This window comes from Sinocyclocheilus grahami, unplaced genomic scaffold (genome assembly GCF_001515645.1).
Source record: "Sinocyclocheilus grahami isolate Dianchi unplaced genomic scaffold, SAMN03320097.WGS_v1.1 scaffold588.1, whole genome shotgun sequence".
NCBI classification, from domain to species: domain Eukaryota; kingdom Metazoa; phylum Chordata; class Actinopteri; order Cypriniformes; family Cyprinidae; genus Sinocyclocheilus; species Sinocyclocheilus grahami.
Window position 1 is genome coordinate 1,489,423 of NW_015505767.1, and position 17,812 is coordinate 1,507,234.

Here is a 17,812-nt window from a genome sequence, read left to right on the forward strand (position 1 = left end):
AAATTGCACTTGTTTAACATGATCTAAGTGAACGTCTGACTTATTAAAAGTTTAAACATTGTAAGTCGATGAGATGATTTCGTGAGTCGGCTGTAAAAAGATGTTTAATCGCCGATGAAAGTGGTAAGAATATCGTGAAACATTGCTGATGTTCGCAGTAGTGAGGGCTCTTTAAATTTAGGCGCTGTTGTGGAGACGCATGTCACGTGACAGCGTCAACATGGCGGATGTAGTACGTCCGAATTCCATTCATACTACTCGCATTCATACTATATAGAACGTACTTTTTTAACGGTCGAGTAGTACGTTCAAATTCAAATGTAGTACCTACTAAGCAGTATGCGATTTCGGACGCACCCCGAACCTATAGACTGTTGCGCATGCGCGACTGAACGAATCACTCCCCGAGACGACTCGTTCTTCCCGAGTCACATTAAAGATTTGTTCAAAATGAACGAATCGTTCAGGAACGACCCATCACTAGAAACAGCACGGTGCTATTAGTAGCGCATGCGCAGATCAGTGAACCGGGTAGCTGTGGACTGTTTCATCCTGTCAAAGAATGACTAAACCTCGAGCCAATAGCCTTCGAGTTTGATATGTGACGGAGCATGTGATTTGTTGAATGTAGTGAACGAATATGCCCCTTCACTGAACAAGTTTCTTTTAAGTCTGAACGAGATCGAGAGATCTTCTCGTTCATGAACGAAATAACCGAACTGTTACATGTAATTCGTCAACAAGTTGAATGAACTGCTACATCTCGTTTGTGAATGAAATGACTGAACTGGATGAATGAGAGTGTGTGTACCTGGTCAGTCGGCCATTTAGCATGTCAATCTCGAACAGCAATCAGCAGATGCACAGCGCAGCTATAGGTACTGTGCACATACGCTTGTTTATATATTCATATTTAGCATACAGAACATAACTCCACGTTTAATCCCCGATTTATGAATATGTAATTGTCTGGTCAAACAATTAAAATGTTAATCATGCAAGAAAACCTTGTGCTTTGGTCATCTGAACAATTTATTTAGACTTTATTTATTTAATGAGTAGATTATGCACACATTTTAATAAAGCCAAATCAGTTTTTGTAACGTGAAATACGTTCGTTGACTTTAAAACATAACACATAATACACTCTTTTTTCGCCACCTGCTGGAGTATTTATGTAATATGAAGAAATGGTCACTGAACGAATCAGTGAACCAATCTGAACGAATCATTTTAGTGAACGAACTGAAAATGAACGAATCTCTTGAAAGAATCTAAATTTCCATACTGTCTACTTATGATCAACATGGTCAAGACAATAAACTATATAAAATCGCACCTTTGTAAGATATCAGCCAGCATTTGAACTGCTATGTATGTATTTTGTAGTTTTTCATATGTATCATTACATTATTCAAGTAAGCTCCAAGCCAATACCTGCATTTAAAGTTGTAATCCGACAAAGGATGCAGCAAACCAGTGTAACTTACCTGGCCTCAGTCTTGGCTAAGCCTGAGGTACATCACTGTCTCCTCCATTATGACGTAAAACATAAAAACAAAAATGAGCAATTCTGGCTCCACCTATCCTGGCAGGATTGTCCTCTCGTCAGCTCTCCTCTGGCACCATTGCTATGCGACAAAGCGGTAATGGGAACACCTGGTGGCGGTATTAGGAAATCCTGCGAAGGCGGAGCATCTCACGCACTTCGGAGTCCTGACTTGCTGCCACCTTACAAGCATGTGTGTGTGTGTGGTTTCCACAATGAAATGTAGAAAATACAAAAGATTACAACACTGTAGAACATCACTTAAAGGGGTCCTATTATGCTTTTTCACTTTTTAAATTTTAGTCAGTGTGTAGTGTGTATGTTTGGGCATTAAAAAGATCTAGAAAGTTACAAATCTCAAAGTCCACTCCAAAGGGAGATATTTAGTTTTTTAAAAATCCCTTTTCAAGAACTACAACGAACGGCTCGTTTGTACTACAGCGTTTGTTTTCCGGGCTTTGTGATATCACAAAGCGGCTCATTAGAATTTCATTAGCTTTGTTTGGGCTTCCGAAAGCAGATGATGTCAGGAAACAGTAGTTGCAATTTAATTTTTAACTCTGTTCCTGAGCATTATAACCCCAATTTGCTATTGTGTGCTGCGCATTTTACTGAGGACAGCTTCCACAACACGAGTGAGTAGTGCCGGATTCGCCAAAAGCTTTTGTTGAAAGACGGAGCAAGGGGCGTGGCAGTACTGAAACACCATCTAAGCTGTTTGCCAATCACAACGCACTGGGACAGCTAAGTAATCACGCCAGCGGGCGGAAGGCGGGCGATAGCTTCTAAAGCTGTATCAACAGGAGTCAAATCAATAAGTTGCGTTCCTTCCTCCTTGATCCTTTCTTCCAATTCTGGATCGAGGACGAAGGAATGCTGTTTGAAAAAGGCTGAGATTTCGAGTTCGGCCTGATACTCGTCGTCGGTAAGGTGATACAATGCTAAATCATCGGTATGGAGGATCGAGCCCTTAGGTCCATAAAGTCACTGATTTTAATGAAGGGTGTCAATCTCAATTTCAGGACCTGGATTTGAGATCAGTTAAGGGAGTTCCCTGATGAGGGGATTAGAGGGGAAAGGAATTATAGTGAGAGAGAGAGAAATATATATAATAAATAAATATATTTTTAATATATAACTATAAAGAAAAACACAAAGAGACACAAGGACACTGAATTAGGTTAGTCAGCAAGGGAGAGTGTCACATGTGTGGAACAACTCCTCTCTACTAGAGGTTGGTCCTAGCAGTGCGGCGGAGGAGAGGGTGTAGGTGTTGTATTTAAGCAGGGTAGCTATATGTCTTTCTAGAACGACATAAATTATGTTAGTGTGGTGTAGAGTATGAGATTGTTGGTCTGTGTCAGTTGGTTTGATCTTCTTTCAACACATTTTGTTTTTCGGAAGGCGGACCTTCATCAAAGCCAGAACTAATCGAGCCGTTTGTGCCAGGCTGGAGAGAAAGGTATTTTAATAATGTAAATTATGTGAAAAATAACGTGTTTTTCGAACCACCAAGGATGAGAGCATGTTCTAGTACACCCCCAAAACAAAATCAAGACTTTGTAAAAGAGCATAATAGGACCCCTTTAATTAAATTAGCCTATAGGCTACACTTTACATATATAAATCACATTTCTTATCAATATACGTTTAATGATTAACAAAAAATAAGGAAAAGATGCACATTACAAATATGTTGTTGAAGCGCGTCCTAGATAAACACAACATCCCCGCTTATTAACTAGCAATCATGTAGGCCTACTTCAAAGTTGCACAAATAAAGATATAGGTGCAAACAGAATACAGTGACGTCAACACTGGTTTTAATAAGCAGTTCATTTTTTTATGACACGGAACGCTATGCGTTGGTGAAACTGTGATGAGTCACGCATCTAGCAAGAACTTAACGATAGACAAAATAATCATATTAGGGCCTTTCGCACCACAGGAACCTTTTCATAGTACCATAACTAATTGTAGAACTACCCACTTTTTGGCATTTTCGCACCGCCGGAACTGGGAGCGATTTTAGTACCGGACTGCCTATTTCGAGAACCAAATTAGCTCCTACTCCCACACACACACACACACACACACACACACACACACACACACACACACACACACACACACACACACACACACACACACATACAGTTCTGAAGAATGAAAGTTACGGAGTTTGTATGAAGTTCCCAAAGTTCTAACTCGCTTTCCACGAGTGGTTTTAAATTCAACCTGAGAGAATCACAAAGCAGAGGTTTGTCTTGCGTTTACTGCTTAAATGGTTCAGCACCTATTTCAGTGGATAGAAGACCTTGTTTGTACTTGCGTTTGTGATGGCAGCTGCAACGGGGTTTCCTCGTAGCCAGAGGGAGTCCCGGCTTTTGATTGATTGCTGAGATGACGTCGGTATGGTGTCCTTTGAAGAGAGCCCTCCATGGTGATTGGTTGGTTGCCTGGTGACGCAGAGGCTTCGGCAGGTCTTCTGAGAGAGTTTAAGTTTGCAAGACTTGAGGCTTTTGAAGATCTCTGGCAGTCACAAAGTTTCAGCTGAAGTGTTTGAGTTCTGGAGTCTCGCTTGTGCGATGTTACTTTGTAGCGTGGTCAGATGGTGTCAAGCGTGAAGAGTAAAATCAAGACTTTGTAAAAGAGCATAATAGGACCCCTTTAATTAAATTAGCCTATAGGCTACACTTTACATATATAAATCACATTTCTTATCAATATACGTTTAATGATTAACAAAAAATAAGGAAAAGATGCACATTACAAATATGTTGTTGAAGCGCGTCCTAGATAAACACAACATCCCCGCTTATTAACTAGCAATCATGTAGGCCTACTTCAAAGTTGCACAAATAAAGATATAGGTGCAAACAGAATACAGTGACGTCAACACTGGTTTTAATAAGCAGTTCATTTTTTTATGACACGGAACGCTATGCGTTGGTGAAACTGTGATGAGTCACGCATCTAGCAAGAACTTAACGATAGACAAAATAATCATATTAGGGCCTTTCGCACCACAGGAACCTTTTCATAGTACCATAACTAATTGTAGAACTACCCACTTTTTGCCGTGATGTCGTCATGAAGGAGTGGAAGAGGACTCCAGTGGCAACCGTTGAAGCTCTTGTGAACTCCATGCCCAAGAGGGTTAAGGCAGTGCTGGAAAATAACTGTGGCCACACAAAATATTGACACTTTGGGCCCAATTTGGACATTTTCATTTAGGGGTGTACTCACTTTTGTGGCCAGCGGTTTAGACATTAATGGCTGTGTGTTGAGTTATTTTGAGGGGACAGCAAATTTACACTGTTATACAAGCTGTACACTCACTACTTTACATTGTAGCAAAGTGTCATTTCTTCAGTGTTGTCACATGAAAAAATATAATAAAATATTTACAAAAATGTGAGGGGTGTACTCACTTCTGTGAGATAATGTTTGTGGCGTTCCATCCATATAAGCTGCGAATGCGCCGCATCCAAATGACTGGCCAATTGTGGCGACGTATGCAAATCACATCAGACAATTACATCAGAATCTGATATTGAACGCCGCTTAGCTGGTCAAGCAGCGAACACCGCGACCTCCAAAGCCCAGGTATATGAAATTTGCATATCTGGTCAGTAATAACGTAGGCTGCGCTGAGAACAGGGCAGAAGCAACAACAGTACTGTAAGGGGCTGCACAGAGATAACTGTTGTAACGAATCAGCTCATGAGGAATTATGAATAATTAATCATAACTAGTTATAATTAATTATGAATATTTAGATCCACTGTAGATATTTAGCTGACCTCTCAGGGTCAACTGTCTTGTCAATTCTAAGAACGTTAATTTCCTGGTTAAGGGAAATAACTTCCTTATTGTACAATTCTACAAAAGCTTGTAGCATAAATCTGCAGGCCGAAGCCTGGCACGAGCTTAGGATGTTCTGGAGCGTTGGAGCGTCTTATCGAAACCTAACAGAACCACCGACTGGGTGGGTCCCTGGAGCGGGGCCTTTAAGGACGGAGAAGATCCCTGCCTCTCAAGATGGGGTTGTGCAATGAGAAAGATGGAAATTCCAAGCGGGAGGTGGCAATTGCTGGAGGGTTTCACGACCCTTTGTCTCTAAGCATGGTAATTTGCAAATGGACTTGAATCGAAATTACTAAAGATTCTCAGGACCCTAATATATATTGCCTATGTACCAACATATAATATACACGCTTGTTTCGATCATAAGAAGGCGACTCCATCGATACTAAACAAGGTAGGATTACATATAGTGAAAGGATGACAGGAATGGGTTCCCTCATAAGCATGCCTAAAATAGTCTAAACATATCAAAGACAACATACACCATGACCTGAAGGATACACTGTTCATTCAAAGAAAGGTTTTCCTATGAATTAATTAGTAGAAAAGTCAATTTCTACTGTGCATTTGTGCCTCTTGCTTCTGGAAAATGCAGTGAGAGTCTCTGCTCACATTCCTTTAGATCGTAAATGTATCTGGTGTCAGCGTTGCTATGGAACCAGGGGCCCGTTCGGCTTCCTGGGGTGTTACAGAGTATTTGTTAAATCTAGCTAACAAAATATATATTGTGTGTTTGAGTGGTCCAGACGCTACACTGTGTTTAGCAGCATAACACATAACATGATAATGGTAGCACAAAGAGAATCAGAGATGAATAACAGGAAGCTGCACTGAGTACAGGGCAGATAACAACAACAATAGCATAGAGGGCTGCGTAGAGTACTTACTTTGCGAGGCAGCAAACACACATGAATAGAGGTAGCATAAACGTGAATCAGTCACTAACTGACAGCACTTGGGAGGCTAAGGACTGAACGTCCAGCTTGTAAAACCTGGCGAAGGTAATCTGAGAAGACCAGCCGGCTGCAAAGCAAATATCTTGAATAGACATACCTCTCGACCACGCCCAGGAGGAGGCGATAGCTCTTGTTGAGTGGGCCCTAATGTGCACAGGGCATTCCAAACCTTGGTTCGTATAAGCAGCTGTGATAGCATCCACAATCCAGTGGGCAAGTCTCTGTTTTGACACAGCCCGGCTCTTTTCACAACCACCATAGCACATGAAAAGCTGGTCAGATTGCCGAAAGCTGGCCGAACGGTCAATGTAAATCCTCAAAGCCCTGACGGGGCACACCGAAGTCTGAGCGTCCGCATCACGCGAGGTCGATGACTCAGAAGACAGGGCAGACAGCGAAACAGTCTGCGCTCTGAAGGGGGTAGATAGGGATTTAGGCACATAGCCCGGTCTCGGCTGGAGAGTGACGCTGCAGTCACTGGGTCCGAAGCGAATACAGTCCCTGTCCACAGAAAACGCACATAAATCCCCTCGGGATTTAGCCAAAGCGAGGGCAAGAAGAAGTGCACTTTTGAGAGATAGCTCCTTCATATCAACGGATGCTAAAGGCTCGAATGGTGGCTGTGAATGAGCTCTTAACACCACCTCTAGGTCCCAGGGTGAGACTGAAGGCGGACACGGGGGATGCAAGCTCCTCGCTCTCTTAAGCAAACTCACCACCAGCGCATGCCTACTGATCGATCCAACAGGGAACGAAATGAGGCAATAGCGGCCACATAGACTTTCAGAGTTGATGGTAGAGATCCACTATCCAGTCTGTACTGTAGAAAACGCAGAATATCAGACACGGAGCAAGCAGCCGGGTCGATATGAACATCACGGCACCATTTCACAAACACTCCCCATTTTAGAGCATACAAACGTCTCGTGGAGGGCGCCCGCGCCTCCGAGAGTGTGTCGAGCACACAGGAATGCAGGGCGCTCAGCTCCTCTGATATCCCCGAAGCAGCCACACATGAAGGCTCCATAACTCCGGTTCGGGTGCCACACTGAGCCGCTCGCTTGAGACAGCAGATCCTTCCTGATGGGGATCAGCCAGGGCGGCGCCACCAGCAGCTCTGTTAGGTCCTGGAACCAAGGCAGGTTCGGCCAGTTCGGGGCGATGAGTATCACGGAAGCCCCCTCCTCCCTGATCTTGCATAACACCAGTGGCAATATCTTGACTGGAGGAAACTCATACAGCCTGGCTGCCGGCCAATGCGATGTCAGAGTGTCCCCTTCCAGCGGGGAGTGAGTCAGGGAGAAGAACAGCGGGCAGTGCGCATTCTCGCTCGTGGCAAACAGATCAACCTCCGCTCTCCTGTAGCGGGCCCAAATCATCCGAACCGACTTGGGGTGCAACCTCCACTCTCCTTGAGGAATGCCTTTCCTCGAAAGTATGTCCGCCTCGCGGTTCAGGACACCGGGTATGTGCACTGCTTTGATGGAGAGAAAGTGACGGTCCGCCCATAGCAGGAGATTCACTGCCTGCTTGTAGAGAGCCCTGGAGCATACGCCTTCTTGGTGATTTATGTATGAGACCACAGACATGTTGTCGGTGCGAATCAGTACATGCCGCTGTTCCAGCTGCGGCCGAAAATCCTTTAGAGCTAAGAACACTGCTTCCAGCTTCAAGTGGTTTATGTGCCACCGCCTCTGAGGTTCTGACCACAGCCCCGAAGCTGGCATGCCCTCGCACATTGCTCCCCAGCCGCGAGTCGATGCATCCGCCGTGACCACAACGCGTGACGTTACCAAGCCCAGGGGAACCCCCCCGGATGAAGAGATATGGGTTGTGCCACGACTTCAGAGCTTCGATGCAGTCATGGGAGACCGCGATGCGCAAACGGCCCAAAGCCCACGCCGTCCAAGGGACTCGAGATTTCAGCCATACTTGCAGCGGGCGCATGTGTAGTAAGCCCAGATGACATACCGCTGAAGCAGACAACATGAGTCCCAGCAGCCTCTGAAATTCCTTCAAGTGAACAGAGTTACCCAGTCTGAAATGGCGCAGGCAAGACAAAATGGCCGCCGAGCGCTCCCGAGAGAGGCGGGCTTGCATCTCCACCGAGTCGAGCACACTCCCAGATATGTTATAGACTGACTCGGGGCGAGAATGCTCTTCTGCATGTTGACACATAGCCCTTGGGACTCCAAGTAGAGTCTAGATCAAAAGGGTGCTTCTACTAAATACTGAGCAAAGGGTCTGAATACTTAGGACCATGTGATATTTCAGATTTTCTTTTTTAATAAATCTGCATAAATGTCAACAATTCTGTGTTTTTCTGTCAATATGGGGTGCTGTGTGTACATTAATGAGGAAAAAAAATTAACTTAAATGATTTTAGCAAATGGCTGCAATATAACAAAGAGTGAAAAATGTAAGGGGGTCTGAATACTTTCCGTACCCACTGTATATAAATGAAATAAATAAATAAAAACAAAAAAACAAATTTTCGGATGCACGCATCAAAACAATGCCCTACCGTATTGCAACGCATCAAAGCAGTCAATCCAACACAGTCAAGAATAATTTTTAGTAAACTGTGGACTAGCTTTGGCACTTCCTGTTGACTTGAATGGTGATGCTTCCCGTTTGTCAGTTGATGGCCTTTCATTTTTAACCAAAAATGTGCACACTGCTTTTCTGATGTTCACTGAAGTTTTCCGTGTCTTTTTACCGTGTCACTTGAAATGTTTATGTTTTGAATCATTGTTACCAAAGGCGAGACACGTGAGGACTATATTCTGTCATAAATCTCATACCATTCATTGCTGAACTTTCTACCGTCCGTTACTGGAAATTAAATTAAATTACTGGTTGATATGTCCCGATCTCAATAAAGTTTACACACGCTTTTGGTCCATGAATTATATCTCGCTCGGGACTCGCGCTGTCTGTGGAGGTTTGGCCAGGACCGGTTCCAGAATTAAATCAACATATTTTATGTTCCGTCTATTGCCAATCACTGCTATTTCGAGAGTGAATCCTGCATAAATATGCGGATGTCATTCCTGAAACTTTGCAGGGTGTAGCCTATGTGTCCGAAAAATGAAAGTTTCATTCAAATTCTGAATGGATTATACCCTAGAAAGTGCGCTTCCTTTATCACTAAAAGCGTCACTCATCTTCGTTCACTGCGATCTTACAAAGTTCCGTTATAATAAATGAAGCTCTCTAAACTGCACAATGAATCTGTTATTTACATCGCGTCTGCACTTAGTCATGAGATGATTCAGGAGTGTGCAAAACTGCACTTAAATACGACAGTGCTTTCAGCGGTGAGTGAATTCTGACAAAACGTTTCTGACTGGCCTTTGTGTTTAAGAAATCAACAGATATGTCTGTGATTGGTTACATAGCGCAATGCTGCAAAAACACGTTGAGGGTATTTAGCGCTTGGCTAAGCACTCCAATTGCAGCCGGGCCATCAGGGATTCCATGACAAAAAATTTTGTGAAAAGTGAGTACACCCCTAAGTTAAAATGTCCAAATTGGGCCCAAAGTGTCAATATTTTGTGTGGCCACCATTATTTTCCAGCACTGCCTTAACCCTCTTGGGCATGGAGTTTACCAGAGCTTCACAGGTTGCCACTGGAGTCCTCTTCCACTCCTCCATGACGACATCACGGAGCTGGTGGATGTTAGAGACCTTGAAATGCTCAATAGGCTTTAGGTCTTGGAGACATGCTTGGCCAATCCATCACCTTTACCCTCAGCTTCTTTAGCAAGGCAGTGGTCGTCTTGGAGGTGTGTTTGGGGTCGTTATCATGTTGGAATGCTGCCCTGCAGCCCAGTCTCCGAAGGGAGGGGATTATGCTCTGTTTCAGTATGTCACAGTACATGTTGGCATTCATGGTTCCCTCAATGAACTGTAGCTCCCCAGTGCCGGCAGCACTCATGCAGCCCCAGACCATGACACTCCCACCACCATGCTTGACTGTAGGCAAGACACACTTGTCTTTGTACTCCTCACCTGGTTGCCGCCACACACGCTTGACACCATCTGAAGAAAACTCCCCTCGACATGCCTATATAAGATCTGTATTTCTGTGAATAAATTGAAGTATTTGAGAATACATTTGAATGTGTGTTTTCTTACTTCCCGGCCGTATTTATTTACACTTGGAGAGACTGAGAAGATTTCACGGTGGCAAAGAGATATCGAGGGACCAAATTGTTATTTATTAACAACAGCCATGCAGACCAATTTGATGCAGTGTGCGGCGTATGGTCTGAGTACTGACAGGCTGATTCCCCACACCTTCAACCTCTGCAGCAATGCTGGCAGCACTCATACGTCTATTTCCCAAACACAACCTCTGGATATGACGCTGAGCACGTGCACTCAATTTCTTTGGTCGACCATGGAGAGGCCTGTTCTGAGTGGAACCTTTCCTGTTAAAGCTCTGTATGGTTATATGACAATGTTAATGTATTTGGTCTTGGCGGAATAGATCTGCTACACTGCTGCTGTTGGATATTGCTGTATTTGTAGATTATTGCTGCTGATGCAAGCATGTACAGGAACTTGCTACTGCCAATACATAAGCCGATATGGTGCTGGGAGTATTTAAGACATACTGCTGCTGCACAAATAGCATATAAAAAACCCGTAGCAGATCTATACAGGTGTAGCTGGGGAAGGTGGAGGGTTTCAGAGGAACTCTGAAAGCACGCTGCAATGCTCAAGCAAATGCTAATCAGCCATTTAAATGTGAGGCAAGCTCATTGGTTGCTTATGCAACATGAACCAATCAGCTTGTGGCAAGTCGTTTAATGGTAAGAACATCATCAGTTACGTTAAAGACCCATCAGCCTGCCCATCTAGAACTTGGTATATATATGACTTACTCTTGGTCACCGTGCCACCCCATTAAAAATAATTCTGAAATCGCCAATGATGTCAGTCAATATATTTTCTCTGAGACTTATCTGTGATTATCAGCCGTTCCATATCTTCTTACATAACTGTCATTCACTGCCTGATTGGCTGCCTGTGGTTGCCTGTATATTTGACAATGCTCAACACCATTGGATCAGAGCACCAGTTATGCTTTGGAGGCCTTTTTACCATGCCAATAAAGCTACTTAAATTGGAATTTGTCAATCACTTTATTTTCAAACAAAAATATAGTATATTCATTACATACATATATATATATATATATATATATATATATATATATATATATATATATATATATATATATACACACAGTATATGTATTACTATAGTAATATATATTATACTGTAAGAGATAAACCCATGACTGGCATGACTACTACTATAGTAGTCAATAAACAATAAACTGGGTTACAGGGATAGTTCACCCCAAAATGACAATTCTGTCATCATTTGCTCACACTCATATTGTTCCAAACCATTAATTTTTTTCTTCTGTTGAACACAAAATAAGTTATTTTTGAAGAATGTTGGTAACCAAACTGTTGCTAGTAGCCATTGACTTCAATGAGTATACTAGTATGGAACAACATGGGTGAGTAAATGACTAAATACAGGATGAGTAAATATTGACAATTTTAATTTTTAATTTATTTATTTTTTCACAATTTTGATAACACTTTACTCGAGTACAATTTAAACTGACTAATTACATTTCAAATTAGGGAAGTCGTGGCCTAATGGTTAGTGAGTCTGACTTGTAACCCAAAGGTTGTGAATTCGAGTCTCAGGTCCAGCAGGAATTGTAGATGGGGGGAGTGGATGTACAGTGCTTTCTCCCACCTTCAATACCATGACTGAGGTGCCCTTGAGCAAGGAACCGAACCCCCAACTGCTCCCCAGGCGCCGCAGCATAAATGGCTGCCCACTGCTCCAGGTGTGTGTTCACTGCTGTGTGTGTGCGCTTTGTGAGCACTAATTCCTAGTATGGGAAACCATACTTGGCCACATGTCACGTCACTCAAAGAAAAAACACTTTTAACTCCTTAAAATTGTATTTAAACTTTAAAAGTACATATTTATTTTACATTTTATTTTGTTCAATCTTATGCACATTAAATATGGTAAACAATCTCATACATGCATGCTGTTTTTGCACATTAAGTACACGCATTTCAACTTCAGTTATAACTTTCATCAGGGAAATTTCTATCTATATTGGCTAAATGCACAAGATTGAGTACAAATAAAATCAGTGATGAGAATATTTTGGTGGCCATGATTGTGTTTTTAATTAAATGTTATAAATCTCCAAAAGTGTTTAAATGAACATTATATGTTAAATTAACTGCAAATCATCTTGATGTTCTTACAGGGAGTGGATAGGTGGTATTATAATGATATATTTAGTAACAATTAGGATTGTCAATGAATTATTTTAATCTAAATAATTACACAATCTGCTCATTAATTAATCTAATGAATTAATCACAAATAATTACATTAAAATTTAACATCATAATTAAAAAACTAAAAACTAAACTAAATCCCCCAAATAAACAATTAAAAGATTCACTATTGTTACAGACTGGAGCACAGAATAGACAACACAAAAAGTGGCTTTTCAAAAAGTCAGTATTGTATGTTTTAATTATATGTCACTCATCATTAATTCAACACACATTCTTGTATTCTGTCTGGAATGTTTCTGGCTGCTGCATCACATCTGGCTCATTAAAGGGATACTCCATCCAAAAATTAAAATTATTTCACCATTTATGCACCTGATGCCATCCCAGATGTATATGACTTTCTTTCTTTACAAATTTAAAAAAAAAAATTAAAAACAAAAAAAGATTTTTAGTGCATAATTCAAGTGTATGGGCCTGCTTCAAAAACCACACAAACTGATCATGACAGTGAAGTTTTAAATAGTAATGAATTACTGCCATGCTCACTTTATCGTTTTTGAAGCATCATCTTTGGACGTCCTGTACACTTTTCACTTTTCAAAAAAATCTTTGTTAGAGAGTTCATCTGAAGAATAAAAATCATATACATAGATAGCATGAAGGTGTAAAGGATAGAGTTTCCCTTTAAAGGCTGGTATTTTAATTGTTGTTGTATGCACTAGAAGTTTTTGACATGCAGCCATTGTGGTTTGTTTTGTTTTCTCCTTTTAACCAAATCTTGTATCCCCACTGACAAAACATTTTATGCTATTTCTTTTTACGTAATTACAAGAATCTCCTCTCTCGGTTTCTCATTAATTGATTGATTGTTGCTAGGGTATTTCTACTTTTTTAAATACACTTCAAAGCTGTACCTTTTTATTTATTTATTTTTTACTCAAGTATGTTTTTGGCCAGATACTTGTACTTTTAACTGAGTAAAATGTTCACTGAGCATCTGTACTTTAACTTGAGTATAATTTTTGGGTACTTTTTTTGCACCCACGAATATACTCGCCAAGCCGACTTTTACTTGCCTTTGTTGCTTGGCGAATGTTAATTTTGAACCCTGGCTCAGGCTGGCTGAGATGCTAAGGGTGTCCGCTGGATGGCGCTGCCAGCTCTTGCAGTGCAGTAGAAAGCAATACGCAGAAAAGGACTATTTAGAAATCAGCATTTTACACTTTGTTTTGTAATTGTTTCCGATCAGGAGTAACTGTTTCAGACCAATCGGGTCCTGTTCTGGTGGGGAAATTCTGTGAGCAGGTTTCGTTATTTATTTTGCGTTATTGTAATTTGGTCTTGAATCTGGTGCACTTGACTGTGACAGCTGCCAACACTGTTCACACGTTTAGAAGAAACCCTTTGTATTTTCATGTTCAACATTAGCAGTGTTTCTTCTTTCAGCTTTGATGTGTAACTTTTAAGTGTAGCAGGGTTAATTTCAGAAAACTTTAAGTTGTCTACCGGTAAAAGGTTTTTAATGTAACGGGTTTCTCGGTAAAATTCTGTACATGGCTCTAAGTGCTAGAACGCCGCAGTTAAAGCTTTTTCAGCCAAAATTACTAGTCAGTTTGTCACGTGGGGATGTAGCTCAGTGGTAGAGCGCATGCTTCGCATGTATGAGGTCCCGGGTTCAATCCCCGGCATCTCCACTTTTTCGGTAATAATTTTTCTGCTGGTGACTACAATAAAATCATACCCTTTAATATATAATAACTTCATTTAAGAGTAACATACGCTGATCATTAGTCAAAATGGTTAGTAGATATTAGTTTTGTATGTTTTATTTCTTCAAAGCCCCTATGGAATAACTTCAGAGGCCCCACAGACCCCTGGTAGAAAACACAGTATACTCCTTATTTTTAAATACGGAAATAAGCTTTTTACAGTTAATGCACTGTTTGTACAGCTAAAACAACTGGAATAAGGTGGGTATACAGACATTAATGGCCCTAACATCATTACTGAATGCAGGATACACTGATAAAGAAACTATAAACTGATAAAGTAAATAAAAGCAGTTGGTGTCTGCTAAATGTAAGTAAAACTATATATGCGTCCTAAAACATCATCCTGTTAAAAACCATGGTTCCACTGGGGCTCGAACCCAGGACCTTCTGCGTGTAAAGCAGACGTGATAACCGCTACACTATGGAACCTGACCTCAACTTTAAGAACACCAACTGACTAAAGATGGTTCCATTCAATTTAACGTGAGACAATATCGACCACAGCAGCGAAATGAACATGTAAGCAAATCACGATTTAACACGGACATGTAGTATTTTAATAAAACAATTAATAATGCTACATTTGTGCCTGACCGCACGGATTGAAGACGGAGAACGTGCAACGTTAACGTTCATCTCATGTTAAAGGCACTAAGAGCGTAAATTTTTTTTTTCTGCATTTAACTGATTCTTTTAACCACATAATGCTGTATGCATTTGCGCCTGTTTGATGTCAGAAGCTCAGATATTATCAGCGATATTGGCAAAGACTGAGCTACAGAATCTGCTGCATTCACATCTGCAGTCGCATGCGATCAAACCGTACGACAACCTTCTTCTGCTCGAGACATCCGATTGAACAATCAACGCAGCCGCTATTATGCAGTATATGAACATGGCGGTCTACCAACATGCATCAGCGCGTAATGATCATCTATACATAGATGTCAAGTCGTAGAGCATCTTTTCGGAAGGGAAAAGGGAAAAGTCTTATTTGTGATTTAGGTTATTATACTACAGGATTATACAAAATAGCTTTTTAGTATACAATATAGCTTATCTGTAGGCCTATGCATTAAATAAAATGTCAAGACCGGGCACTGGAGGAAACTGATTGAACTAACCAAGAATAAAGCATCCGAAAAATATGAGATACAAGGTAGGCATGATTTTTATATGTGTCTCATCCACGCAGCATCATTTATCAATGCATTTAGACGTTTTTGAAAAACAAACAAACACAGAATTACCCAGAATTAACCATGCCTCACTTTATATATATATATATATATATATATAAAACTGAATATTTACTCTGCGTGTTATGTAAAACAGAATGCGGTTGCATTAATCAGGCCTGTGCATGGTTATTTTTTATATGAACATTCTCATGTCGCATCCAAACTTAGAAAAGCCACATTGTCTGATAGCCTTATTTATGTATTATTTGTAGACCGTTTGTATGTAGCCATAGCACTGCCTGTATGTTTAATATGTTGCTCAATTTTTATTTATTTATACTATTAAGGACACTATATAGTCTTATATATAGCTTAGGTAATTTCTATAATAAAAAAAGTAAGATTTAATATATTAACTAACCATTCATGTGTAAATCCATGTATAAGCATTTGACTATGCAAACTGGGAGATGTTAGTATATATATATATATATATATATATATATATATATATATATTTAACGTGTTAATTAATTAGTAATGAAAAAATAACGCAATTAAAACATGTTAACGCACTGTCCCCGCCCCTAGACCTCTACATCATGTTACATTTCCTACAGTTGACTGTTGACAAATATGATGCAGGGCAACAACTCCATAAATGCAGTTATGCCCTAAAATTTCAGATATTGGGGCAAAAATGCCGCTGTATGAATTTTTCACACGAGCGATTTCACACGAGCAGTGAGAGCAATATCAGACAAGTGCTGTTTTTGTCACAAATAGCAAGTGCGCAAATGCTATTTTATACAACAGTTCAGTAAATAAGTAGTTAATATTGCGCTATATTTTAAAAACAATATTGTGTTTTTTTCTCAATTTTGCCAACGAAAATATTAGGCTACCAATGAAGCCACGGCAGAACTATGTGTCTGTGAGCAATAGCGGTGCTTAGTTTCTGAATGAATACTTGTTTTGAACGAATCGTGTGAACCAATTATTCAAAGGCCCATTCATAGAGAGCTGTTGGCCCTATCCCAAATCATTTACTCACCCTCATGTCTTTTCAAACCTGAATGACTTACTTTCTTACATAGAAGGTATTTTGAAGAATGTTTATAACCAAGCTGTTTTGGTTACCAGTGACTTTCATTAGATGAACAAAAAATACTGAGAAATTATCAAATTACAAATGATCTTCTTTTATGTTCCATCGTTTATGACCATTGTAGCCTAAACGTTTATGTGTAATAAATTTGATGTTGAGTCGAATAAAATATGTCTTACTAAATTTAATGTCTACTTATTAGTGCTGGGCAACGATTAGAATTTTTAATCGCATGATTTTCTGCGATTAACCGCGATTAATCGCATTGTTATGCCCAAAATTCAATAATGAATTCAAAAGTAGTGTATTGTGCACTTTTTTCATTTAAACTTACTGCTATATGAACAAAAGTGCAATAACATTTGGTTTGCAAACACAACTAAATAAGGTGCTTTTTTACAGCAGTATTCCTTTTACATAGTAGCAGTTAAAATAGTTATTGTAAATCTCAACTTATAATATTTATGTAATGCAATTAAGTATAAAACCAAAGCTATTTGCTACTGCCAGGGCATTGACGTTTTTATAGAAAATATTTTATAGTTTGTTATAGAAAAAGAAGTTATGCTCAGAGTCCAGAGCCTCTATCATAACATTATAACAGGCACCTTCCTTGTAGAGACCTGGACTCCCGTGGGACACAACGCAGCAGAGTGCGGCGAGGGATAACACTTGATGGGCGAGTGCGGGCGGGTAGAGACTCGTGTGTATGGGATGCGGGAGAATAAGGGTGTACTTTTACACTAGGCAATCTTAACCGTGCCCAAGCGTGTTTGACTCCCAAAGCCAAGTTTGTTTGACTAGTGTGATCACTCCGTGCCGCACTCGGGCACGGTTCGTTAAGCCATCCCTGGCTCGGTAGGAAGAGGTGGGCCAGTTGGGCTCGGGCACGGTACACATGTGTGAGCGATAACCGCGCCAGAGCGCTGAACTTCTGATATGTGCAGCATGATTGCGTGAACATTTCTGAGCGGCAAAAGTGATAGATCTGTAAAGCAATATATTGTGAGAGGGCCGTG

The 17,812-nt window shown here is 40.7% G+C and overlaps 1 protein-coding gene and 2 non-coding genes across 3 annotated transcripts in view; 2 read left to right on the forward strand and 1 right to left on the reverse strand.

Annotated features, from left to right (window-relative positions):
* Positions 1-14,354: 14,354 nt before the first annotated feature.
* Positions 14,355-14,426, forward strand: trnaa-cgc (transfer RNA alanine (anticodon CGC)). Its single transcript has one exon. It is a non-coding gene; the product is annotated as a tRNA-Ala (tRNA).
* A 434-nt stretch (positions 14,427-14,860) lies between these two features.
* On the reverse strand, positions 14,861-14,933 carry trnav-uac (transfer RNA valine (anticodon UAC)). Its single transcript has one exon. It is a non-coding gene; the product is annotated as a tRNA-Val (tRNA).
* Positions 14,934-15,206: 273 nt separating this feature from the next.
* The window catches only part of LOC107557092 (beta-galactoside alpha-2,6-sialyltransferase 1-like), a 23,366-nt gene continuing 20,760 nt past the window's right edge, over positions 15,207-17,812 (forward strand). The window contains exon 1 of the mRNA XM_016240420.1: positions 15,207-15,663. Coding sequence (XP_016095906.1) covers positions 15,652-15,663 — 12 coding nt within the window. The 5' untranslated portion in view covers positions 15,207-15,651. The remainder of the gene's footprint in view (positions 15,664-17,812) is intronic.